Source organism: Hemitrygon akajei, chromosome 11, assembly GCF_048418815.1.
Source record: "Hemitrygon akajei chromosome 11, sHemAka1.3, whole genome shotgun sequence".
Lineage (NCBI taxonomy): Eukaryota > Metazoa > Chordata > Chondrichthyes > Myliobatiformes > Dasyatidae > Hemitrygon > Hemitrygon akajei.
In genome coordinates this window covers 152690299-152714012 of record NC_133134.1, presented here as the reverse complement: position 1 = coordinate 152714012, position 23714 = coordinate 152690299, and the positions used below count along the sequence as shown (strand labels likewise).

At 43.7% G+C, this 23714-nt stretch overlaps 1 protein-coding gene across 6 annotated transcripts in view; it reads right to left on the bottom strand.

The window, feature by feature from the left end:
* Nucleotides 1-23714, bottom strand: part of rbbp8l (retinoblastoma binding protein 8-like) — a 104072-nt gene that overhangs the window by 59959 nt on the left and 20399 nt on the right. For 4 of the 6 annotated variants that reach the window (XM_073061947.1, XM_073061945.1, XM_073061944.1 and 1 more), the window contains 6 exons: nt 16951-17028; nt 16640-16682; nt 11738-11833; nt 8271-8383; nt 8103-8178; nt 2397-2557 (listed from right to left, as the gene is read on the bottom strand). In XM_073061947.1, coding sequence (XP_072918048.1) covers nt 2397-2557; nt 8103-8178; nt 8271-8383; nt 11738-11833; nt 16640-16682; nt 16951-17017 — 556 coding nt within the window. In that variant the 5' untranslated portion in view covers nt 17018-17028. Of the gene's footprint in view, nt 1-2396; nt 2558-8102; nt 8179-8270; nt 8384-11737; nt 11834-11939; nt 11967-16639; nt 16683-16950; nt 17029-17645; nt 17689-23714 lie in introns of those variants that run through there. The other 2 variants (XM_073061946.1, XM_073061948.1) reach the window with 2 other exon arrangements.

Here is a 23714-nt window from a genome sequence, read left to right as displayed (position 1 = left end):
CTGGGTTTTTTTTTCCTATTACGCCCAATGTGTCCCCCATTACGCAGACAAGGCCCGCCCCCTGGTCCGGTCTACCACTTTTCCCCTCTCTGCCGAGGCCCGCGCGGCCTTCAGCTGCATTAAAGGGGACATTGCCAAAGCAACGATGCATGCGGTAGACGAGACCATTCCCTTCCAAGTAGAGAGTGACGCCTCTGACGTCGCGCTGGCTGCTACCCTCAATCAGGAAGGCAGACCAGTGGCGTTTTTTTCTCATACCCTTCAAGGCTCTGAACTTCGGCACTCCACGGTGGAGAAAGAAGCCCAGGCCATAGTGGAAGCTATTAGGCACTGGAGGCACTATCTCGCCGGCAAAAGGTTCACCTTGCTGACCGACCAGCGCTCGGTTGCGTTCATGTTTAGCAACCAACAGCGGGGCAAAATCAAAAATGATAAAATTTTGCGATGGAGAATAGAACTCTCCACCTACAATTATGATATCCTGTACCGGCCTGGCAGGCTCAATGAACCCTCTGATGCCCTATCCCGGGGAACGTGTGCTAGTGCCCAGCTCGACCGGCTGTATGCCCTTCATGCCCAACTTTGCCACCCGGGGGTCACCCGATTTTACCATTTCATTAAAGCCCGGAACCTGCCGTACTCCCTGGAGGACATCAGGACGATGACCAGGGACTGCCAGATCTGCGCTGAGTGCAAACCGCACTTCTACCGTCCTGACACTGCGCAGCTTGTCAAGGCCACCTGCCCTTTTGAGCGACTGAGTGTTGACTTTAAGGGCCCCCTTCCCTCCACCGACCGCAATGTCTATTTTCTCAGTATTATTGACGAGTACTCGCGATTCCCCTTTGCCGTTCCCTGCCCCGACACCACTGCCACGTCCGTCATAAAAGCCCTGCGCCAGCTTTTCACTCTGTTCGGATATCCCTGCTATGTCCACAGTGATAGAGGGTCCTCCTTTATGAGTGATGAGTTGCGCCGGTTCCTGCTAGCTAGGGGCATTGCTACTAGTCGCACCATGAGTTATAATCCCCGGGGGAATGGCCAGGTGGAGAGGGAGAATGCCACAGTGTGGAAGGCCACACTTTTAGCCCTTAAGTCAAAAGGGTTGCCGGTCTCCCGATGGCAGGAGGTCCTCCCTGAGGCACTCCACTCTATCCGCTCCCTGTTGTGTACGTCCACTAATGCCACCCCTCACGAACGCCTATTCTCTTTTCCCAGGAAGTCTGTCAGTGGGACCACCCTACCAGTTTGGCTGACGTCCCCGGGGCCAGTGCTGCTACGTAAACATGCGAGGAGTAATAAGTACTCACCGCTGGTCGAGAGGGTTCACCTCCTGCATGCTAATCCCCAGTATGCCTACGTGGTCTTGCCTGATGGGCGGGAGGACACGGTCTCTGTCCGCGACCTGGCGCCCGCCGGAGCAGAAGACCACTACCCCGAGCATTCCACGGTAACTATGCACCCTGTACCCGAGGTGACACCACACGCACCGTGCCACACCCTGACTCCTCACGACGCTCATGTACCGGGCATCTCGTACGCGTCTATTCCAGGGACCTCGCTCACACGCGAGGGATCCCTGACACCTCCTGTTGGGACAGAACCAACCCACTCTCCGCCTCCGGTGCAAACACCACCTCCGGCACCTGTGCCATCACCAACTCCGGCTCCTGTGCAATTGCAGCCGGAGCTACGTAGATCGCAGCGAACGATTCGACCGCCTGATAGACTTAACCTGTAACTATACTTGGGGATTTTTTTAAACAAAGGGGGGGTGAATGTGGTGAACTAGATATACCTGTCTGACTGCTCCTGTGGCTCCTCCCACAGACCCCTGTATAAAGGCGACTGTGGTCTGCTGCTCTCCCTCATTTTCCCAGGATGTAGTGTTGTTCTTCAGTCAATAAAAGCCGATATCTCACTTCCTAAGTCTCAGCGTGAGTTATTGATGGTGCTGTGGTGGTACTATTGTAATTTCTGCTGGTGCTATAGCACCAGCAAGCACCACCTTAGCACTGCCACTGTGCAATCAGTTCAGTTGAGGAGACTGAATTTATCCATGTTCCTTCAGGAGCCTGATGGTTGAACGGTAATAAATATTCTTGAACTTGGTGGTGTGGGGACTAAGGCTCCTGTACCTCCTTCCTGATGGCAGCAGCGAGAAGGGAGCTTGTCCTGGATGGTAGGGGTCCTTGATTATTACAGAGCTTCAAACATGTTTGAATTAAAATTTATTTAATTGCTGCTGGCTTTTTTAAAGATTGTATCAGGAGAAAAACTGGCAACCAAAATAAGAAGATAAATGAAGTAAAACTTTTGGAAAGAGTTCTAGAAAACCAAAGGATTTTAATTTCCTTGAACTCAGATATTAACAGTAAAGAAACGGCTGTGATTACCTTGTGAAGGAAGCCTGAAGTCTTGCTTATGTCTCTGTTGCCCTGACATTGGACTGAGGACAGCACCCAAACTTTGCCTCCTTTTGTTGCTAAAGGATGAATCAAAAGGTATGCTGTTGTCCGACAAGGAACGGTTCCCCTTCGGAGAACTTTGACTTTGCCTATCAAAAACAATTTTTGTTAGGTAACAAGTTAAAGATACACAGTGGAAGCATTACGTTTTGATATTGTTAATTTCTGCTTGTTAATTTGTACTTTTAATTATGTCATATAGATGATAGGTTCCTTAAGATTGTTACAGTCGGGGGTGGTAATGGGGACAAGCTCTCACTACTTATTAAATGCTCCCAATGGCGTGCGCCTCAAATAGCCTCTAACAACCAAGTCCAGCTCCTGGCCTTCATGTCTGGTGTAGCTACTAAGCCCAGTGGAACTGTCTCTACTGACAGGAGAGGGGGCAAAGACTGGTTACGGGTGCCTTAAAACCAGTCGCTTTGTCAGATGGGGCTCATCAGCTGTGGTTGGCAGCTCTTCTAAGAGAAGGAAAGCTCTGATCTCAAACCTCTGCTGCCTTGCAGCTATGCCTACCCATGGGGAAGGCTTTGGGAGTAAACTCCGTGGCAAAAATCCGGAGCTGGAGTCCCTAAGGCAGTCCTACATTGAGCTCAATGCTGACTGGCAACTCCTGCAACGCTGCTGGTACCAAACGGTATCAGTCTCCGCCGTTCCTTAGAGGTTCATCAGATGCGCGGAGAAGGGGAGAAGGACAGCAGCTTGCTCTCCATATTGTGTTGCCCAGGCTTGCATATCTAGACAGCTAGAATGCAAATGCATGGTCAACTCTGACCAACGAGGCCTTAGATGGAACGACAGGAGCCATTCTAAGCTAATCCTCTCAGGGTGATACTCACAGGAATGGGTGAACTGTGTTGTTTAATTTTTTAAAAGTACAATTGCACAGGGTGTAATAGTTGTGACTTAAACAGGGCATAGAACATAGAACAGTACAGCACAGGAACAGAACCACAGGGTTGTGCTGAACCAATTAAACTAAGGACACAATTGTTCTGCCAGCACAAGGCCCACACTCTTCCATCCTCGGCCTATTCATGTGCCTATTTAGAAACATAGAAGCATAGAAACATGCAGCTCAAATAAGGCCCTTTGGCCCACAAAGCTGTGCCAAACATGTCCCTACCTTAGAACAACCTATGCTTTAGCCACAGCCCGCTATTTTCCTAAGCTCCATGTAGCCATCCAGGCGCCTCTTTAAAGACCTTATCATATCCGCCTCCAACACCACCGCCGGCAGCCCATTCCACGCACTCACCACTCCCTGGGTAAAAAACTAACCCCTAGCATCTCCTCTGTGCCTATTTCCAAGCACCTTAAAACTACGCCCTCTCGTGCTAACCATTTCAGCCCTGGGGAAAAGCCTCTGACTATCCACACGATCAATGTCTTTCATTATCTTGTACACCTCTATCAGGTCACCTCTCATCCTCCGTCGCTCCAAGGAGAAAAGGCCAAGTTCACTCAACCTATCCTCATAAGGCATTCTCCCCAATCCAGGCAACATCCTTGTAAATCTCTTCTGCATTCTTTTAATGGTTTCTATGTCCTTCCTGTAGTGAGGCGACCAGAACTGAGCACAGTACTCCAAGTTGGGTCTGACCAGGTCCTATAGAGCTGCGACATTACCTCTCAACTCCTAAAACTCAATCCCACGATTGATGAAGGCCAATACACCGTATGCCTTCTTAACCACAGAGTCAACCTGCGTAGCTGCTTTGAGTGTCCTATGGACTTGGACCCCAAGATCCCTCCGATCCTCCACACTGCCAAGAGTCCTGCCATTAATGCTATATTCTGCCCTCATATTTGACCTACCAAAATGAACTACCTCACACTTATCTGGATTGAACTCCATCTGCTGCTTCTCAGTCCAGTTTTGCATCCTATCAATGTCCCATTGTAACCTCTGACAGCCCTCCACACTATCCACAACACCCCCAACCATCAGCAAATTTACTAACCCATCCCTCCACTTCCTCATCCAGGTCATTTATAAAAATTACAAAGAGTAAGGGTCCCAGAACAGATCTCTGAGACACACCACTGGTCACCGACCTCCATGCAGAATATGATCTGTCTACAACCACTCTTTGCCTTCTGTGGGCAAGCCAGTTCTGGATCCTCAAAGCAATGTCCCCTTGGATCCCAAGCCTCCTTACTTTCTCAATAAGCCTTGCATGGGGTACCTTATCAAATGCCTCGCTAAAATCCATAGACATTACATCTAGGGCTCTACCTTCATTAATGTGTTTAGTCACATCTCAAAAAATTCATTCAGGCTCGTAAGGCACAACCTGCCTTTGACAAAGCCATATGGAGTATTCCTAATCATATTATACCTCTCCAAATGTTCATAAATCCTGCCTCTCAGGATCTTCTCCATCAACTTACCAACCACTGAAGTAAGAGCCTCTTAAATACCTCTCATCATATCTACTTACACCAGCACCCCTGCAGCACGTACCACTCTCTATATAAAATCCCCTCTCCCCCACCTTAAATGCATGGCCTTTAGCATTAGACATTTTGACCCTGGGAAAGATATCAATTGTTTATTCACTTCTCATCGTTTTATGAGCTTCAATCAGTTGTCCCTTCTGCCTGCATAGCTCCACAGAAAACAACTCCTGTTTGTTTAAGCTCTCCTTATAGTTTAGGCCCTTCAATGGCATAAAATTGAAGGACATCTCCATAGCTGCCACACCCTTCCCATATTGGGGCAATTGAACTGAATGCCATCCTCCAGGTGCACTCCAATAAGAATTTTATAGAGCTGCAATATAACTTCCTGACTCTTGAACTTGATGCTGTGACTAATGAGTCAGGTAATAAAGGCTGATGTTTCCTCATCCTGATCATTTTATGATGAGCAGAACGGGCAAAAACGGGGGCAGATTGCACAGGACGAGGCAGACGCCTTGTGTCCACATTGTTGTTTAGCCGCACACCTTGTGTGCTACCCACCATGAGGGGCACAGGGCAAGCCCTGACCAGCCACGGGTGCTACAACCAAAGACCCCACCCATGAACTGTCCTGATGTCCTTAAGGCATTCTGAGAACCAGCGACATTTAGGAGCAGTTGAGAAATATTTATATAATCTAAAAATGTTAAAAATAAAAAAGTAAATTGATTTTAAACTACATCCAACAAGTAAGATAATTTAAAAATCTTTTTATAATTGAAATTAAATGAAATAATCTTTCCTTTCTTTCAAAGTTCGAAGTAAATTTACCATCAAAGTACGTGCACGTCACCATATACTACCCTGAGGTTCAGTTACTTGCAAGCATTCACAGTAGACAAATAAATCCAACAGACTCAATGAGAAACCACACACAAACAAAGACTGACGAGCAACCAATAGGCCAAAAGCTTGCAACATACAGTTTTGCACACTTTAGGTGGATTGGTGATTTGTACATATCACCTCATTAGATTGTTAATTGACCTCACAAAATTAACTGTCTATATAACTTAAATCATTTCATCTCAAAGAAATTGAATTGAATGGGTTTGTAGTATGCCCGCCACCAAATGCAACATACAGCCAAGGTATCAGATACCAAATGTAACTAGTCTCATCGATCAGTGGGTTTTTTGTTCAGAAAGTGAAAGGATTCAGAACTGCACTCTGGAGCAAGAAGTCAGTTGAGCTGCCTTGTGCACCTTTCGACAGATCACCTGAACGACCATCCATGAGTCTTAGATTATCAGTCTTATTGTATTGAAATCTAGTGCGTCTGTAGAGATGTTTCCTTGAGATACTTTATCTGATCATACTATTCTTTTTATATTCCATTTTTCCATCTATGTAAATGTACAGTATTCATATGATGTTATGAAATGCAAATAAACTCCCTTTGAGGAGCAGCTATAGGGCAGGGAGTTCCGCATTCAAATTACGCAATGCAAAGACTGTTTAACCAACTCTTATCTTTGATAATCTTAATCTTCTTCTGCCAACTCCAGTGATGGTGCCTAAGGAAGAAACTCCTATCTCAATACTAAAGAGCCCTTCCATTGCAGCTCAATATAGAACCATAGAACATTACAGCACAGAAACAGGCCTTTTGGCCCTTCTTGGCTGTTCCGAACCATTTTTCTGCCTAGTCCCACTGACCTGCACCTGGACCATATCCCTCCATACCCCTCTCATCCATGTACCTGTGCAAGATTTTCTTAAATGTTAAAAGTGAGCCCACATTTACCACTTCATCTGGCAGCTCATTCCACACTCCCACCACTCTGTGTGAAGAAGCCCCCCCCAATGTTCCCTTTAAACTTTCCCCCCTTTACCCTTAACCCATGTCCTCTGGTTTTTTTTCTCCCCTAGCCTCAGTGGAAAAAGCCTGCTTGCATTCACTCTATCTATACCCATCATAATTTTATATACCTCTATCAAATCTCCCCCTCATTCTTCAATGCTCCAGGGAATAAAGTCCTAATCTATTCAACCTTTCTCTGTAACTCTGTTTCTCAAGTCCTGGCAACATCCTTGTAAACCTTCTCTGCACTCTTTCAACCTTATTAATATCCTTCCTGTAATTCAGTGACCAAAACTGTACAGAATACTCCAAATTTGGCCTCACGAATGCTTTATGCAACCTCACTATAACATTCCAACTCTTATACTTAATACTTTGATTTATAAAGGCCAATGTGCCAAAACCTCTCTTTACTACCATATCTACCTGTGACGCCACTTATAGGGAATTTTGTATCTGTATTCCTAGACCCCTCTGTTCTACTGCACTCCTCAGTGTCCTACCATTTACCTTGTATGTTCTACCTTGGTTGGCCCTTCCAAAGAACAATACCTCACACTTGTCTGCATTAAACTCTATCTGCCATTTGTCAGCCCATTTTTACAGCTGCTCCAGATCCCTCTGCAATCTTTGAAAACCTTCCTCACTGTCCACTACACTTCCAATCTTTGTATGATCTGCAAATTTGCTGATCCAATTTACCACATTCTGTGGGAAGTTAGTCTCACTCTATCCCTCATCCAGTGTAGGTTTGTTTTGGGAGAGCACAGGGTAGGGAGCCGTGGATACTGATTTTAGTCTCACTCTATCCCTGATCCAGTGTAGGTTTGTTTTGGGGGCGGGGGGCACAGGGCAGGGAGCCGTGGATACAGTGCAAACATTTGACCGGGGAGATCTTTAGCATTTTTTGTGAAGTCCAAGGGGTCATGTTTGGTCCACCAGGCTGGATGGTCATCTTTAATATTTGTCCATTAGTATCTGATTTGGAAAAACAACCCTTATATATATCAGCAGGCATTAAGATGATTGAGAACTGGACCTCTTCACCAACGCCAGATATAAGGAACCATTGGCTACAATCAACATATCAAACCAATCAGTTTCATGGGTTCCAAGTAAGTCACATCATTTGGAATTGCAATAAACTTGCTCAGCTTTGCTGACACTCTCGATCATAAGAGCATAGCTACTTTATGAAAGAACAAGCTTGATTTGGTTGAACTATGGGATCCAGGGATCAATCTTAGCATGAACATCTATTCTCTGCTTCCTAATTGACACCCTCTGAAGCAAATATTGTTAACTGCAGTTAATAAGAATATTTCAAGGCTGTTAGTAAAATGGTAGCTCTATATTTTACTCACTGCAAGAGGTACTTGAGCTTCCTCAGTTCCTGATGAAGTAACTTGTTTTCTTCTTTCAGTCCATTGATTTCATGAGCTGTAAAGTGCCCAATCAGAAGCAAGTAAGAAGGAGTTTTATTTTTAACCACACAGGCAATGGATTGATAAAACAATGGTAAGGGTACTTACTGAGAACAGAAATGTGCTGAAGGTTTTGGAATTGAGATGTTTCAAATTCCTGTTGCTTCTTCCTGGCCATCTCTTGTGTGACTGTACATCGATCACAAAGACCCGCCCGGAGCCTAGTGTTAGAGAATTGACAGCTGAATGAAAGCACCATTATAAGTGGTGAAAGAGTGGTGAATGCACCATTATAAAAGAAGAGAGGGATTTGAATTTCTATAGCACCTATCATGAGCAAAGGAAGACACAAGGCCAGTGATTGAACATTCCTGAAGAGTAGTCATGATTGCAAACACAGGTGATACTTCAGTTGCTGAAAATCCAGAGCAACACTTGCAAAATACTGGAGGAACTCAGCAGGTCAGGCAGCATCTCTGGAAAGGAATAAGCAGTTAAGATTTTGGGCCAAGTCCCTTCATCAGGACTGGAAAGGAAGGGGGAGAAAAGCCAGAACAAGAAAGCTGGTGGGAGGGGAAAGAGTACAAGCTGGCAGGTGATTGTTGAAACCTGGAGAGGGAAAAGGTGGGTGGCTGGAGGATGAGGGATGAAGTAAGAAGCTGGGAGATTACATGTAGAAGAGGTTGAGGTTTATAGTTTGGTAATATAATAGAAAATGATACATACATAGACCACATTCTATCACTCAAACAACCCAGAAGAGCTTTATTTGAAGCTGTATAGTTATATAGCGTGGGTTATATAATATGGAAACAGCCATTCGGCCCAATTTATTTATGCTGACCAAATTGTCTACTTGAGCTTGTCCATATTTGGCCCATATCCCTCCCAACCTTTCCTACCGATGTGTCTAAATATCTTTAAACATTCTAATTGTACTTGCCTCTACTACTTCCCCTAACAACTTGATCCACATACCCACCACCTTCTGTGTGAATGTGAAGTCAGTGTTGTAAATTGACACAGATTTGCACACTCTACACAAAGAGTTTCCAGGATGTGGTAATGATCCAGTAATTCCTTTCAGGGCTGATGACTAAGTGAGAATGAACAGTATGTTAAGTAGCCTGACAGAAAACAAGCTTAAAAAATTTAATATACGAAGTTTACAAACTCATAAAACAATAAAGGGTAACAAGAAAGCATCCAGCTAGAACCATAGATGTTTATTGTAATAAGACCATAAAACCATGAGATATAGGAGCAGAATTAGGCCATTTGGTCCATTGAGTCTGCTCCACTATTTAATCATGGCTGATCCATTTCCCTCTCAGCCCTAATCCCCTGCCTTCTCCCTGCATTGTTTCATGCCCTGACCAATCAGGAATCTATAAACCTCTGCCTTAAGTATACCTAATGACTTGTACTCCACACGGTGGCAATGAGTTCCACAGACTCACCACTCTCTGGCTGAAGGAATTCCCCCTCATTTCCATTCTAAAAGGATGCCCCTCTATTCTGCGGCTGTGTCCTCTGGTCTTAGACTTCTCCACATCCACTCTATCGAGGCCTTTCAACATTCTATGTTAGTATGGAGTTGTGTGATCTGTCATGGATATGTTCAGGGGGGTGCTATGAGGGTCTTGTGGTGCCCTGGATGGCAGCAGCTAGGTAGTCAAGATGGAGTTGGTTATTATTGGTGGACATGATCACAGAGGAACCTAACTGTGTGAAAATGAACACCAGCTCTTCCATCAGAAGTTCAGATACATCCATTCCCATTCAAATGGTATTCAAGCAGTGATCAACCCTCCAACTGAAGCTGTTCAAGGGCTTTGCTTCATATGAATGACATTAAGAACGGCTTTCAAAACTATGGATATGGGTTGTGCATAGAGGGTCCACATCTCTGAGCACAAGATTACCTTTAAATCAACTGCAATGCTTGCTCAAGCTGTTCTGTTTTAATAAAGTCAAGTGAGGATTAGAAAATGGTGACAATGATTTTTTTAATACATTTGGTTACATATTGTGGGTATCATTTCTAAGGGAATCCAGCATTAACTGAGCACCTTCCTTAGATGTTTCGAGCTCCACTGCCTCAGACTGCGTAAGGATAATAAACTTCCTCTGCTGAGGGGGGAAAGTTTCATGGCCACCACTATTGATAATAGATTTCCTTACTCAGATCAACAGTTCAGTATTTATTTAAAGATCATCAACATTGTTATGTGTTGTGTCGTATGACATGGGCGATCATGGTCTTATCCATAAGCATGATTGTTCTTGGCAAATTTTTCTACAGAAGTGGTTTGCCATTGCCTTCTTCTGGGCAGTGTCTTTACAAGACAAGTAACCATAGCCAGTATCAAAACTGATTGACTGCCTGGCATCGGTGGTCACATAACCAGGACTTGTGATCTGCACCAGCTGCTCACATGACCATCCACCACCTGCTCCTATGGCTTCATGTGATCCGAATTGGCGGGCTAAGCAGGCGCTACACCTTGCCCAAAGATGACCTGCGGACTAGCGGAGGGAGCGAGCGCCTTATACCTCAATCTTCCCAAGGAACTGTCAGTTCTAGCATGTCCTACTCTGAGGTTTCTGACAAACTGACCATGTCAGGCCTCAATAATGATGATGTGATGAAGTCAGGGAACGTTAATTGCTTGCCAAGATTGACTTTCAATTGCCAGACTCTGCAGCGAGTAAGGATGTGGTTGATCTTCAGCTTTGACAAAAGCAATGTATGGGCGTTCTGGATTGGCAGATTTATACAGCCTTTGTTTAAGCTAATTTCTCTCCTACAAACACAGCTACCCTTGGGCACTGGTGATGTTCCAGTTCCCGACTCTTAGTGCTGAAAGCAGACATTATTAAGCTGAATGCATGGGCCATTTCAACAGAGCCCAAACCTGATTTCATTCCTGTCCTCGTGTTTGATATCTAACTACTGTATATTCTAACTGACACTTCTACCATTGCCTTAAGTGATGCAGAGAGTGTTGCTAAGCAAAATTTCTGCCAGAACCCTACAAGGTCAGGTGATTGGAAGTTTGGTTAGAACGAAGGTGAGAAGGGAGTGGTCAGGGGGAAGTGTAACTGATAGAGGGAGTTCTACTTCTTAGGGGCTGGACAGCTGATGCCACAATGGCCAGTAGTGGAGGGTTTAAAAAAAGCAACCAGGGAAAAAGTGTGCCAGATCTTTTTCCTTCTGTGTAATGAGACCATTTGCAATGCCATCATGCAACCAGTTATATTTGAATCATCCCATTGTAAAAAAAAAAATTTTGGTCCAATGTGTGTCCTTAAAACTGAAAAACACACAGAGAAATAGAGTTAACATTTCAGGCCAGAACTGATGAAAGGTCAACAGCCTGATACATGTTCTATGATTTTCTCTCTTCACAGATGCTGTCTGATCTTCTGAGTGTATCTACCATTATTTGGCTTTATTCATTAATATTCACAAGGAGAAGAACAGCTTGGAAGAAATTATCAAAGCTTTGAGAGCTGCCTTAGCTGAGATAAAGAACCATGAACTTGAAGAAAGGAGAAGCAAGTTTTCCTACCTGTTTTCCAAAATCTTGACATTGTCATTCATGATCTTGTGTTGTTCTCTCAGCTGATGGTTCTTGCTGAACAACTCTTCCAATCTCTGTGCATCACTGCAACACAAAGTTGCAATTATACCTCAGAATCAATCGGATTCACAATCAGGTTTATTATCACCACAGGAGAAAGGTTTTGTGAATACGTGCTCTGTGTACTTACTTCCTGCTCATTCATACCATTTATGGCATTTATGGTAGCTCTGAGGATCCTCCATCTTTGATGGTGTTCAGGGCTTCCTTCATTGTGCCAGTAGCTTCCTTTCTGTTTTCACTACTGCCAGTCATGCAAGTCCCGGGTGGAGACTCAGGAATACCATCACACTCACGATATAGAAGGATTCTTCATTGGTGTTTCCATGACAATTTTGCTTTACTAGTTTGGATGGTTTGCCCTGAACTGATCCCTTGAACATGGAGGACTGGTGAACCCGGAGGACCGGTGGACCACTCTTAGTCTGATCTCTACCCTTTGACCTGTTTGACATGGGTGACCCTACCACGAGCCAAAGCATAAAGCCCTGACTCCAGCCAACTTAGCTCTCCGGGTCAATGAGGCATGTTTGTAGTCCTCTTTGAGGAGTGCTCTGTATGGTCATTCTTTATGTACCAGAATTGCAATTTCCAGCAACACTTGCTGTAAATGTATAGTGTAGTGTGCAGAATCAAGTTAGGAATTGATCCTGACACATATAAGGATGAATTAATCACATTTATATTTGGTACATTTATCTCCACAACTGAGAGCAGTAATAGCTCCTGCCTGTACATTGCTGTGATATATTTACTTTTACTGTGCAGGGTTATAATTTGTACATTGACACAGTTGGTAGAACTCGAAGCAACAGAACAAATGTCCCTATCCTATTAAATAGGTTAGACTTCATTTCCGTAATCTTGTTAAAGGCTGGGCAGTACAAGTAATAAGAACAAATTGCCCTCTGGAATGTTCTTTCAAAGATAACAAAGTCACAGTATTGTAGCATGCCTTGTTGGAATGCCCATGGCAATTGGTGGCCATGGTCACCATGGCACAATGTCAACAAGAGAAATACCTCAGGAAATATAATTAATTAACCTCTTGGCTTCGAAAGGGACAGACAATGGAATAGCTACAGAATGTAAAAGAAGGAGAGGGACCACAGGCTTATTTCAAAATAATTAACCTCGGCAGGGATGGAGCTGGCTGAAATTTCAACTGAGCACCAATGAGTAGATTTTTCATGTACAGCAATTGCTTGAAGGCACTATCACCAACTTCTACTTGCTACTGAGAGCTTGATAATTGTCCTTGTGTTGTGGACACATGAAATATTATTGGGTGAAGAGCGTTGATAAGTTGGGTTGCCATAACTTACCCAAGGGAAGTCCATAAATCTTCAGTAAGTCCACACAGAGCACAAACAATTAGCATTTAGCCCACATTTATTCCAACAGTTTATTGATTCAGGGGTTTTCCTCCGGTCCCAAGTGAATTGCTTACCTTTTGCTGTTTTTGCATTCACCTTAAGCCCTTTTGCTGTTAATACCAAAGACACTGTCCACCACCATATTGCCCCAGCATCACCTCTCTCCTCCTCCAAAGGACAATTTGTCATGGGATCATTACAGCTATGCACTCTAATCCTTCAACAGTCCTTCTGCTTTGAACAATCTCCCCATTCTGTCTCATCTTCTCAAACATAGACAGACAGACAGACAGACATACTTTATTGATCCGGAGGGAAGTTGGGTTTCGTTACTACCACACCAACCAAGAATAGTGAAGAAATATAGCAATATAAAACCATAAATAATTAAATAATAAGTTAATCATGCCAAGTGGAAATACGTCCAGGACCAGCCTATTGGCTCAGGGTGTCTGACACTCCGAGGGTGGAGTTGTAAAGTTTGATGGCCACAGGCAGGAATGACTTCCTATGATGCTCAGTGTTACATCTCGGTGGAATGAGTCTCTGGCTGAATGTACTCCTGTGCCTAACCAGTACATTATGGAGTGGATGGGAGTCATTGTCCAAGATGGCATGCAATTTGGACAGCATCCTCTTTTCAGACACCACCGTCAGAGAGTCCAGTTCCACCCCCACAACAAGTTATACTTGTTGGAGAAGAATCACCCCAGCCCCAGGTCTTCACTGCAGGAACTCTTCAGGGTATTGATCCAAGCCCAAACATCTTAAACTGCTTAATAAATAAGCTTCCTTCTGTCATAAACTCAGAGTGGGGATGTTCACTGATGATTACTTCCATATGTAGCTGCTAAGTAACTGGAGCAGTCTCTCCCTATTTCAAGTCAAGTCAAGTCAAGTCACTTCTTACTTGCAGCAATGTCTGGAAAACATTTAGTCATGGTTAGATAAATGGCAGATAGCACTTGTTTTATGTAAGTGTCAGCAAGGGAGTATCTCAAAGAAATGGGAGTTCAACTGTCTAAATTTGATATGTATTTTTTCTTAACATATTCAAGTTCCTCATCAGAAACCATTGACCAGAAGCTAAACTCAGTGGTCACGTTATTAGGTGCCTCCTGTTCAGAGATGTTCTTCTGCACACCACTGTTGTAACATGTGGTTACTGTTGCCCTCCTGTCAGCTTGAACCAGTCTGACCATTCTCTTCTAACCTCTCTCTTTAACAAGGCGTTTTCACCAGCAGAACTGCAGTTCACTGGATTTTTTTTTTGTTTTTCGCATCCTTCTCTATAAATCTAAAGACTTCTGTGTGAAAATTCCAGGAGTTTTATAGTTTCAGAGATGCTCAAACCACCCCATCTGTCACCAACAATCATTCCTCAGTCAAAGTCACTTAGATCACATTTCTTCCCTATTCTAATGAACTGAACATCTTGACTATCAATTTCTCGAACTTCCAGTATTTCCCCCTTCACCATTCTTCATCCCCTTTTCCCTCTCTCACTTTACCTCCTTGCCTGCCCATTGCCTCCTTCTAGTGCTCCTCCCCCTTTTCTTTCTTCCATGGCTTTCTGTCCTCTCCTGTTAGATTCCCCCTTCTCTAGCCTTGTATCTCTTTCACCCATCAACTTTCCAGCTCTTTACTTCACCACCCCCCTCCAGTTTCATCTATCACCTTCTTTTTCTTCCTTTTCTCCACCCATCTTCTAACTCTGACTCCTCATCTTTTTTCTCCTATCCTGCTGAAGGGTCTCAAAACGTTAACTATACTATTTTCCTAGATGCTGCCTGACCCATGAAGTTCCTCCAGCATTTTGTGTGTGTTGCTTGGATTTGCAGCATCTGCAAATTTTCTCTTGTTTGATCTTGACCATGTCTGTATGCTTAAATGTATTGAGTTGCTGCCTTATGATTGGCCGATTAGATATTTGCAATATTGAGCAGATGTGCAGACTTACCTAATAAAGTTGCCACTGAGTGTAAATTGGATCAGTCTTCTAAATACTGTGGCTAAAAGAGCAGAGGTGGGTATCCTGTGGTGAGTGGCTCTCATCCCTAGACCCCAAAAATCTATTGATCAACTATTAGGCACAAATTGGGAACACAATGGAATATTCCTACTTGCCTGGATGAGCAAAATAAAAGCTTCAATACCTTGATGGTGTCGAGCCCCAAGAGGTACCACATCATCAAGGATAAAGCAGGTTTATCAACTAGTAGCCCATCCGCCTCAATAAACTTTCATTCCTTCCCATATTGTTGCCAGGAATTTTCCATTAGCCAATACACTACTTAACAGGAAGTTAATTCATTTTGGAAAATGGGAGTTTACCAGAGAAAGAAGTCCACACAGTCACAGAGGGAATTTGCAAACACCACAGTAGTTCAGGTTTGAACCCCTGGGTACGTGAATCTGTAAAGCAACAGCACTATCTGCTGCCCTTGTGGACCACCTTCCCTTTGTGAGCTTTTTGTGTTCTATACAGATCACTGGAGAAAAGAGTGTGTTGTGATATACTAAAGAACACCCATTTCAAGTGACACATAACAGACATAGTAGCCGGGTGTCCCAGGAATGTAGTGGTTAGTGTAACATTATCACAGTGCCAGTGATCACCGATTGGTGTTCAATTCCTGCTGCTGTCTGTAACCGGTTCTCCCCATGGGTTTCCACCATATGCTCCAGTTTCCTCCCACATCCCAAAGACCTATGGGTAGGGTTGGTGAATTGCAGGCATGGTATTTTGGTGCTAGAAGTGTGATGACGCTTGCAGGCTGCCCAGTGCTATCCTCGCTGATTTGATTTGACACAAGTGATGCATTTCATTGTGCGTCTCAATGTACACGTGACAAATAAAGCTAATCTCTTTGAGGGCTAGAGAGATGGGAGTGAGCGAAGATACACGTCATTAAAGTGAAAGGAAACCAGAGAGAGAGACCGACAGACAGAGACAGAGAGAGAGGGGGGAGAGAGAGAGAGAACGAGAGAGAGGGGGTGAAAGAGAGGAGAGAGTGAGTGAGAGAGACTGATAGACAGAGACAGAGAAACAGAGACAGGGAGAGGGGGAGAGAGAGGAGAGAGAGCGAGTGGGAGTGAGAGTGAGAGTGAGAGAGAGAGAGAGAGAGAGAGAGAGAGAGCGAGAGAGTGATGAGAGAGAGCATGCAAATACAAGTATGCTGCTAGGAATTTATATTAATCCTGAATAATGACATACTTACAGGCATCTGCACTGTGCTGGACAGCCAGTTGATGAGGCACGTGAAAGTAATGTGCAGAAGCAACAGAGTGTTTAAGATTAGGAAGGACAAGTAGTAATGCTTTCTCTATTGGTCAATAAGTGGATGACAAAGAGGAAACACATTTAAGGTTATCATGGAAAGCAATTGTGAGATCTTGAAATATATTCTACTTGAAGAACAACGGCAATTAAAGCACAGTATGTTGTACTCACAGACATCGTTCCATGTTTATTTCAGTTAACTTTGCGTACAGTCCTGAGCGGTACCAATGAAAGGGAAACACATGAGAGAAAAATAAACTTTAGAAACAATGTAATCATTTTCAGTATTCCCACACAGTTTTCCTGAGAGGATGTGACTGTTAATGGTACAATAAATTTTGCAAGTAGTTGTACTTGCCAAAAAATACTTTGGGCGAAGATTAAAGATAATCACGTTATTATACTTTATATTTAACTGTGGCTGTTCAGAACAAAGGTGTTTATAATGAAGAGGAGTGTATAGAACAACCTGTGTTTCTTACCTCGCACTTCTTGATCATGCAGATCTTTGAGCTTTGCCCAGACATCTGTAAAGTTGTCCGCAGCCATTCCTCACTGCTCTGCAGAGATTACACAATCATCACAGAGTTAGGTTGATCTTTGACACGATGCATCAGCACACAAATGCATAAAATTAAATAAGGTAGATATATTTTTATTGCACATATGACAATATGTTTATTGCTTTGAACACAGTAGAATCAACCAAGGATGCTTCATGGTTGCATAATCAAGCAAATATTTTATATTGCCCTAAGGGCATAGAACAGGCGTTCTCAACCTTTTGTTGTGCCATGGACTCTTACCGTTAACTGGTGGACCCCTGGCATAGGAGGCCTTTTGGTTCATCAGGTCTGTGCCAGGCCTATTAGTAAACCCACCAATCACATTCCCTGCTTAATCTCTCACACGTACCCCTGATCCCCCAACCAAGCAACATCTTTGGGAAATGACAGGAAGCTGGTGCTCTGAAGGTCAACCCACAGGGTGACATGAAAAGAAGTCACCTGTTAGATATATGGGTAATGGTCAAAGAAAAAACATGGCTGGAGTTGCTCAGCACTTTAGTGCATGAGTGTTTGTTAGCTGTGTCAAAAAGCAAACTTACAAGATTCAGCTAAAATAGCAAAAAGAAAAATGCCAATATTCACAAAAAGATATCTACAAGAAAACACACCAATATCTCTGTACTACTTTGTCCGGTGTGAATTCCTGACAGCTCCGATCTCTCTCTCTTATCAAGAGAGAGCTGCCCAGTTTCCTCGGCACCAGGACATACCATCTTTAATTACTCACAAAGTTAACTTAAGACAACACATGAATTAGAATATGATGCACCCCACAATGTAGTTACAATCATAAAATAAAAATAAACAGAAGTATCTATCTTAAGTACCTTACACAAACAGCACATACATAATTACACACCCCCATTAATAAAGAAATGGAATATTCCACCATGTATGACAGGAAAAACACCATAAAGCCAACTGCTTAGACCCATTATTCAACCATACGGGGAAAACAATGGAGTCTGTATGCTCAGCATGACAGTACAATGACAAGGGTTGTGTGTGTGTGTGTGTGAGTGTGAGTGTGTGTGTGTCTCTGTGTCTGTGTGTGTGTGTGTGTGAGTGTGTGGGTGTGTCTGTGTGTGTGTGAGTGTGTGTGTGTGTGTGTGTGTGTGTGTGTGTGTATCTGTGTGTAAAAGGAGTACATTTACCCCACGGAACACCACGAGCCATCACCAGCTAACCAGAATAGGTCTACTTTATTCCCATTCTTGGGAATTCCAACAGATTTGTCAGGCAAGGTTTCGCCAAGATTTTGGCCTACTTTATCATGTGCCTCCAAGTACCCAAGAATCTCGTCCTTAGTAATTGTCTCCAACATGTTCCCAAATGCTGAAGTAAAGCTAACTGGCCTATAGTTTCATGTCTTCTGCCTTCCTCTTTTTTTCAATTTTCCGGTCTTTAGAACCGTTCCAGACTCGTGATTTTTGAAAGATCATTACTATTATGACAATTTCATCATCTACCTCGTTGAGAACTAGATCTTATAGAAACATATAAAATTGTGAAAGCAATAGATAAGATAGAGGCAGGAAAGTTGTTTCCATTGATAGGTGAGACTAGAACGAGGGGATGTAGCCTCAAGATTCGGGGCAGTAGATTTAGGACAGACATGAAGAGGAACTGCTTTTCCCAGAGAGTGGTGAATCTGTGGAATTCTCTGCCCAATGAAGCAGTGGAGGCTACCTCAGTAAATATATTTAAGACAAGGTTGGATGTATTTTTGCATAGTAGGGGAATTAAGGGTTATGGGGAAAAGGCAGCTGGGTGGAGATGAGTCCATGCCCAGATCAGCCATGATCTTATTGAATGGCGGAGCAGGCTCAACGGGCCAGATGGCCGACTCCTGCTCCTATTTCTTATGTTCTTATGAACACTGGGGTGCAGTCCGTCTGGTCCAGGTGACTATTGTCAGACCTTTCATCTTCCCAAGCACCTTCTCCTTAGCATCAGCGACCACACTCCCAGACACTCTCGGATTTCTGGCAAACCGTTAGTGTCTTCCACAGTGAAAACTGATGCAAAATACTTATTAAAATTGTCTACTATTTCTTTTACCCCATCACCACCCCTCTAGCATCATTTTCCAGTGTTCCAATATGCATTCTCATCTCTTTTGGTCTTTATATATCTGAAAAAGATTTTGGTATCCTCTTTTATATTATTGGCTAACTTCATAAGTTTTCTTTTCTATCCTATGATTGTTTTTAGTTGCCTACTGGAGTTTTTTTAAAGGCTTTCCAATCCTCTAACATCCTACTAAGTTTTACTATATTATTTGCCCTTTCTTTTACTTTCATGCTGTCTTTGGCTTCCCTTGTCAGGTGCAGTTGCCTCATCCTTCCTTTGGAATATTCCTTCATCTTTGGGACGTGTCCATCCTGCTCCTTCCGAATTGTCCCCAGAAACTCCAGCCATTGTTGTTCTGCCATCATCCCTGCTAGTGTCCCCTTCCAATTAACTTGGCCCTGCTCCTCTCTCATGCCACTGTAAGTCCCTTTACTCTACTGGAACAGAGACTCTCTATTTCTCCACTTGCTTCTCTTCTTTTAATATGTCTCTAGAAACTTACCTTGGCCAAACTTCTGGAAATCTAAAACAGAACAAAATTGCTGGAATCACTCTAACATGTCAGGCAACACCTTTGGAAAGAGATATGGAGTTAACATTTCAGGACAAGGATCCTCCATTAGAACTGTTCTCTGTGGTTGATTAGTGAAGGAGTTCTTCACATCCCTGACAACATCCCTGGTAGAGTGCTCAGAGGATGTGCAGACCAGCTAGCAGATGTTCTCACTGACATCTCCCTGAGCAGCGCCACCGTTCCAACGTGTTTCAAGGCCGCCACCATCGTCCCCGTGCCGAAGAAGTCTTCAGTGTCCTGCCTAAATGACTACCGTCCCGTTGCACTCACATCCATCATCATGAGGCATATCAAGACCCTGCTGCCCCCCTCACTGGACCCCCTGTAGTTTGCGTACCGTCCCAACCGCACAACAGATGACGCCATTGCCACCACCCTCCACCTGGCCCTAACCCACCCGGACAAAAAAGACACATACGCTCGGATGGTGTTCATAGACTTCAGTTCAGCATTCAACACAGTCATCCCTCAGAAACTGATTGGAAAGCTGAGCCTACTGGGCCTGAACACCTCCCTCTGCAACTGGATACTAGACTTCCTGACTGGGAGACCTCAGTCAGTCCGGATCGGGAGCAGCATCTCCAACACCATCACACTGAGCACGGGGGCTCCCCAGGGTTGCGTGCTCAGTCCACTGCTGTTCACTCTGCTGACCCATGACTGTGCTGCAACACACAGCTCAAACCACATCATCAAGTTCGCCAATGACACAACAGTGGTGGGTCTCATCAGCAAGAACGACGAGTCAGCTTTCAGAGAGGAGGTGCAGCGGCTAACGGACTGGTGCAGAGCCAACAACCTGTCTCTTAATGTGAACAAAACAAAAGAGATGGTTGGTGACTTCAGGAGGGCACGGAGCGACCACTCCACGCTGAACATCGACGGCTCCTCGGTAGAGATTGTAAAGAGCACCAAATTTCTTGGTGTTCACCTGACGGAGAATCTCACCTGGTCCCTCAACACCAGCTCCATAGCAAAGAAAGCCCAGCAGCGTCTCTACATTTTGTGAAGGCTGAGGAAAGTCCATCTGCCACCCCCCATCCTCATCACATTCTACAGGAGTTGTACTGAGAGCATCCTGAGCAGCTGCATCACTGCCTGGTTTGGAAATTGCACCATCTCGGATCGCAAGACCCTGCAGCGGATATTGAGGTCAGCTGAGAATATCGTCGGGGTCTCTCTTCCCGCCATCACGGACATTTACACTACACACTGCATCCGCAAAGGAAACAGCAATATGAAGGACCCCATGCACCCCTCATACAATCTCTTCTCCATCCTGCCGTCTGGGAAAAGGCTCCGAAGCATTTGGGCTCTCACGACCAGACCATGTAACAGTTTCTTCTCCCAAGCTATCAGACTCCTCAATACCCGAAGCCTGGACTGACACCTTGCCCTATTGTCCTGTTTATTATTTATTGTAATGCCTGCACTGTTTTTGTGCACTTTTTGCAGTCCAGTGTAGGTCTGTAGTCTAGTGTAGCTTTCTCTGTGTTGTTTTTTTTTATCACGTAGTTCGGTCTAGTTTTTGTACTGTGTCATGTAACATTCATGGTCCTGAAAAACATTGTCTCAGTTTTACTATATACTGTACCAGCAGTTATGGTCGAAATGACAATAAATTGACTTGACTTGAGTTAAGGGTTCAAAGTTCAAAATATATTTATTATCGAAGTATGTACATGTCACCATATACAACCTTGAGATTCATTTTCTTGTGGGCATATTCAATAGATCTATAGAATAATAACATAACAGAATCATTGAAAGACTGTCCCGACTTGGGCATTCAATCAGTTTGCAAAGCCAACAAACTGTGCAAATACAATTTGCAAATTTATTGTAAACAATAAATATCAAGAACATGAGATGAAGAGCCCTTGAAAATTAGTCTTGAATTGGTTGTGGGAATATTTCAATGATGGGGCAAGTGAAGTTGAGTGAAATTATCTCCTTTGGTTCAAGAGCCTGATGGTTGAAGGTTATTAACTGTTTCTGAACTAGGTGGTGTGAGTCCTGTGACTCCTGTATCTTCTTCCTGATGGCAGTAGTGAGAAAGGGGCATGTCCTGGGTGGTGGGTATCCCTGACAACGGATGCTGCTTTCCTACAAGAGCATTTCATGTAGATGCATCCACTACTTTCTGTAGGATTTTCCATTGCAGGGCATTGATGTTTCCATACCAGGCTGTGATGTAGCCAGTCAATATACTCTCCACATTTCTACACATCTGTAGAAATTTGTCAAAGTTTCAATGAGAAGGTGGGGTAATGGTGTTGAGAAACAAAATTATTCATGATTGAATGGCGGAGCACTGGGGCCATTGATGGGTCAAATGGCCTGATTCTTCTCCAGTATGTTATGGTCTTTTGCCATCTATTGGAAATGTCAGCACAGGTACCTCCACAATAATGATTTAAATAACCCTGTTGAGGAAGGTGCACTTAGTGAATTACACAGAATGAGGCAGCAAATGGGAGCAGCTAGCTGCTTAATGCAGATCTAACAGCTGAGGATTTAGAGCTTTACAAATGCATATTCCATGTTGGCATTACCTAGGGTGACATTGAATGACAGACATAGAAATCAGCCTGGAAGATCTGATGAAGTTGTTGGGCAAATGGTCACAAGAAGTTTGGTGTTGTCAAGGGAACACACTAATTTGAATCCAAATGCTTTCTGATAGTAAGGGAGAAAAACTGGTAGGGTGAGTTGCAAGCTTCCTTGTGGCAGACTGACACACTGTAATCCATTGTGACTTGTAGTCCTGCAAATTCAGTGAGGCAATATACCAAAATGCATTTGGTTCCATGTACACTTATGCTAGTTTTCAGTAAATCAGATCAATTCTGACTAGGTTCTTCCCTAAGACATCCATATTACTCTGTAATTGGGTCTCCAAGTCCAGCGTAAGTTTGCTCTAATTGACTGAGGCATGATGGAGGTCAAACAAAAGCTATTGATTTCCAATTACCACTGCAAAGATGCTATCAAACTTAAATGAATAGCCACTAAATTGTCAACAAAGTCAGGGGATTGTTCCCCACTAAATGCACTTTTTGTCCTTCTCCTGTCAATTTGTTGAATGTTAAAAAGGGAATAATTCAGCTGTAGATATTGTTGATCCTGATTTGTAGCTTCTTTGCCAGGCAATACATTGAAGTCTTAGGTAAAGAGAGCTCCAATCTTCCATGCAAAAGAAATGTCCAAAATTTTCAGAGCCAATGCTTCAAGTTCCATAGCATCCACATCACTGACAACCTCTGTACAAACCAGCTGTGTGGTGAAAGAAGCACAACAGCGGCTCTTTCACCTCAGACGGTTGAGAAAGATTGGCATGGGCCCCAAATCCTAAGAACTTTCTACAGGGGCACAATTGAGAGCACCCTGACTGGCTGCATCACTGCCTGGTATGGGAACTGTACCTCCCTTAATTGCAGAATTCTGCAGAGATTGGTGCCCAGCGCTTCTGTAGTTGTGAACTTATCTTAATTCAGGACACTTACAAAGACAGGTCTGAAAAAGGGCCTGAAGGATAACTGGGGACCTGAGTCACCCCAACCACAATCTATTCCAGCTGCTACTATCCGGGAAACAGTACCGCAGCATAAAAGCCAGGACCAACAGGCTCTGGGACAGCTTCTTCCACCAGGCCGTCAGACTGATGAACTCAAACTGATTTGAGTGTTTTTCTATGTTACATTGACTGTTCTATTTATGATAAATTATTATAAATTACAATGATTGCACATTGCACATTTAGCCAGAGACGTAACATAATGATTTTGACTCCTCATGCATGTGAAGGATGTAAGAAATAAAGTCAATTCAATTCATTTCAATTCAAGTATCCTAACATTTGAATTTAAAAAGCAATATACAGGATTCATTCAGAATTCTAGTTTGAGTGGGAACTGTTACGTTCCCCAGTAACCGGGTGACTTACCAGCAAAGATAAATAGGTCCGCTGAAGCCTGGTGCTACTATTTTCAAACGTTTTTATTTATAAAGGGGCACAAACGTATGGTTA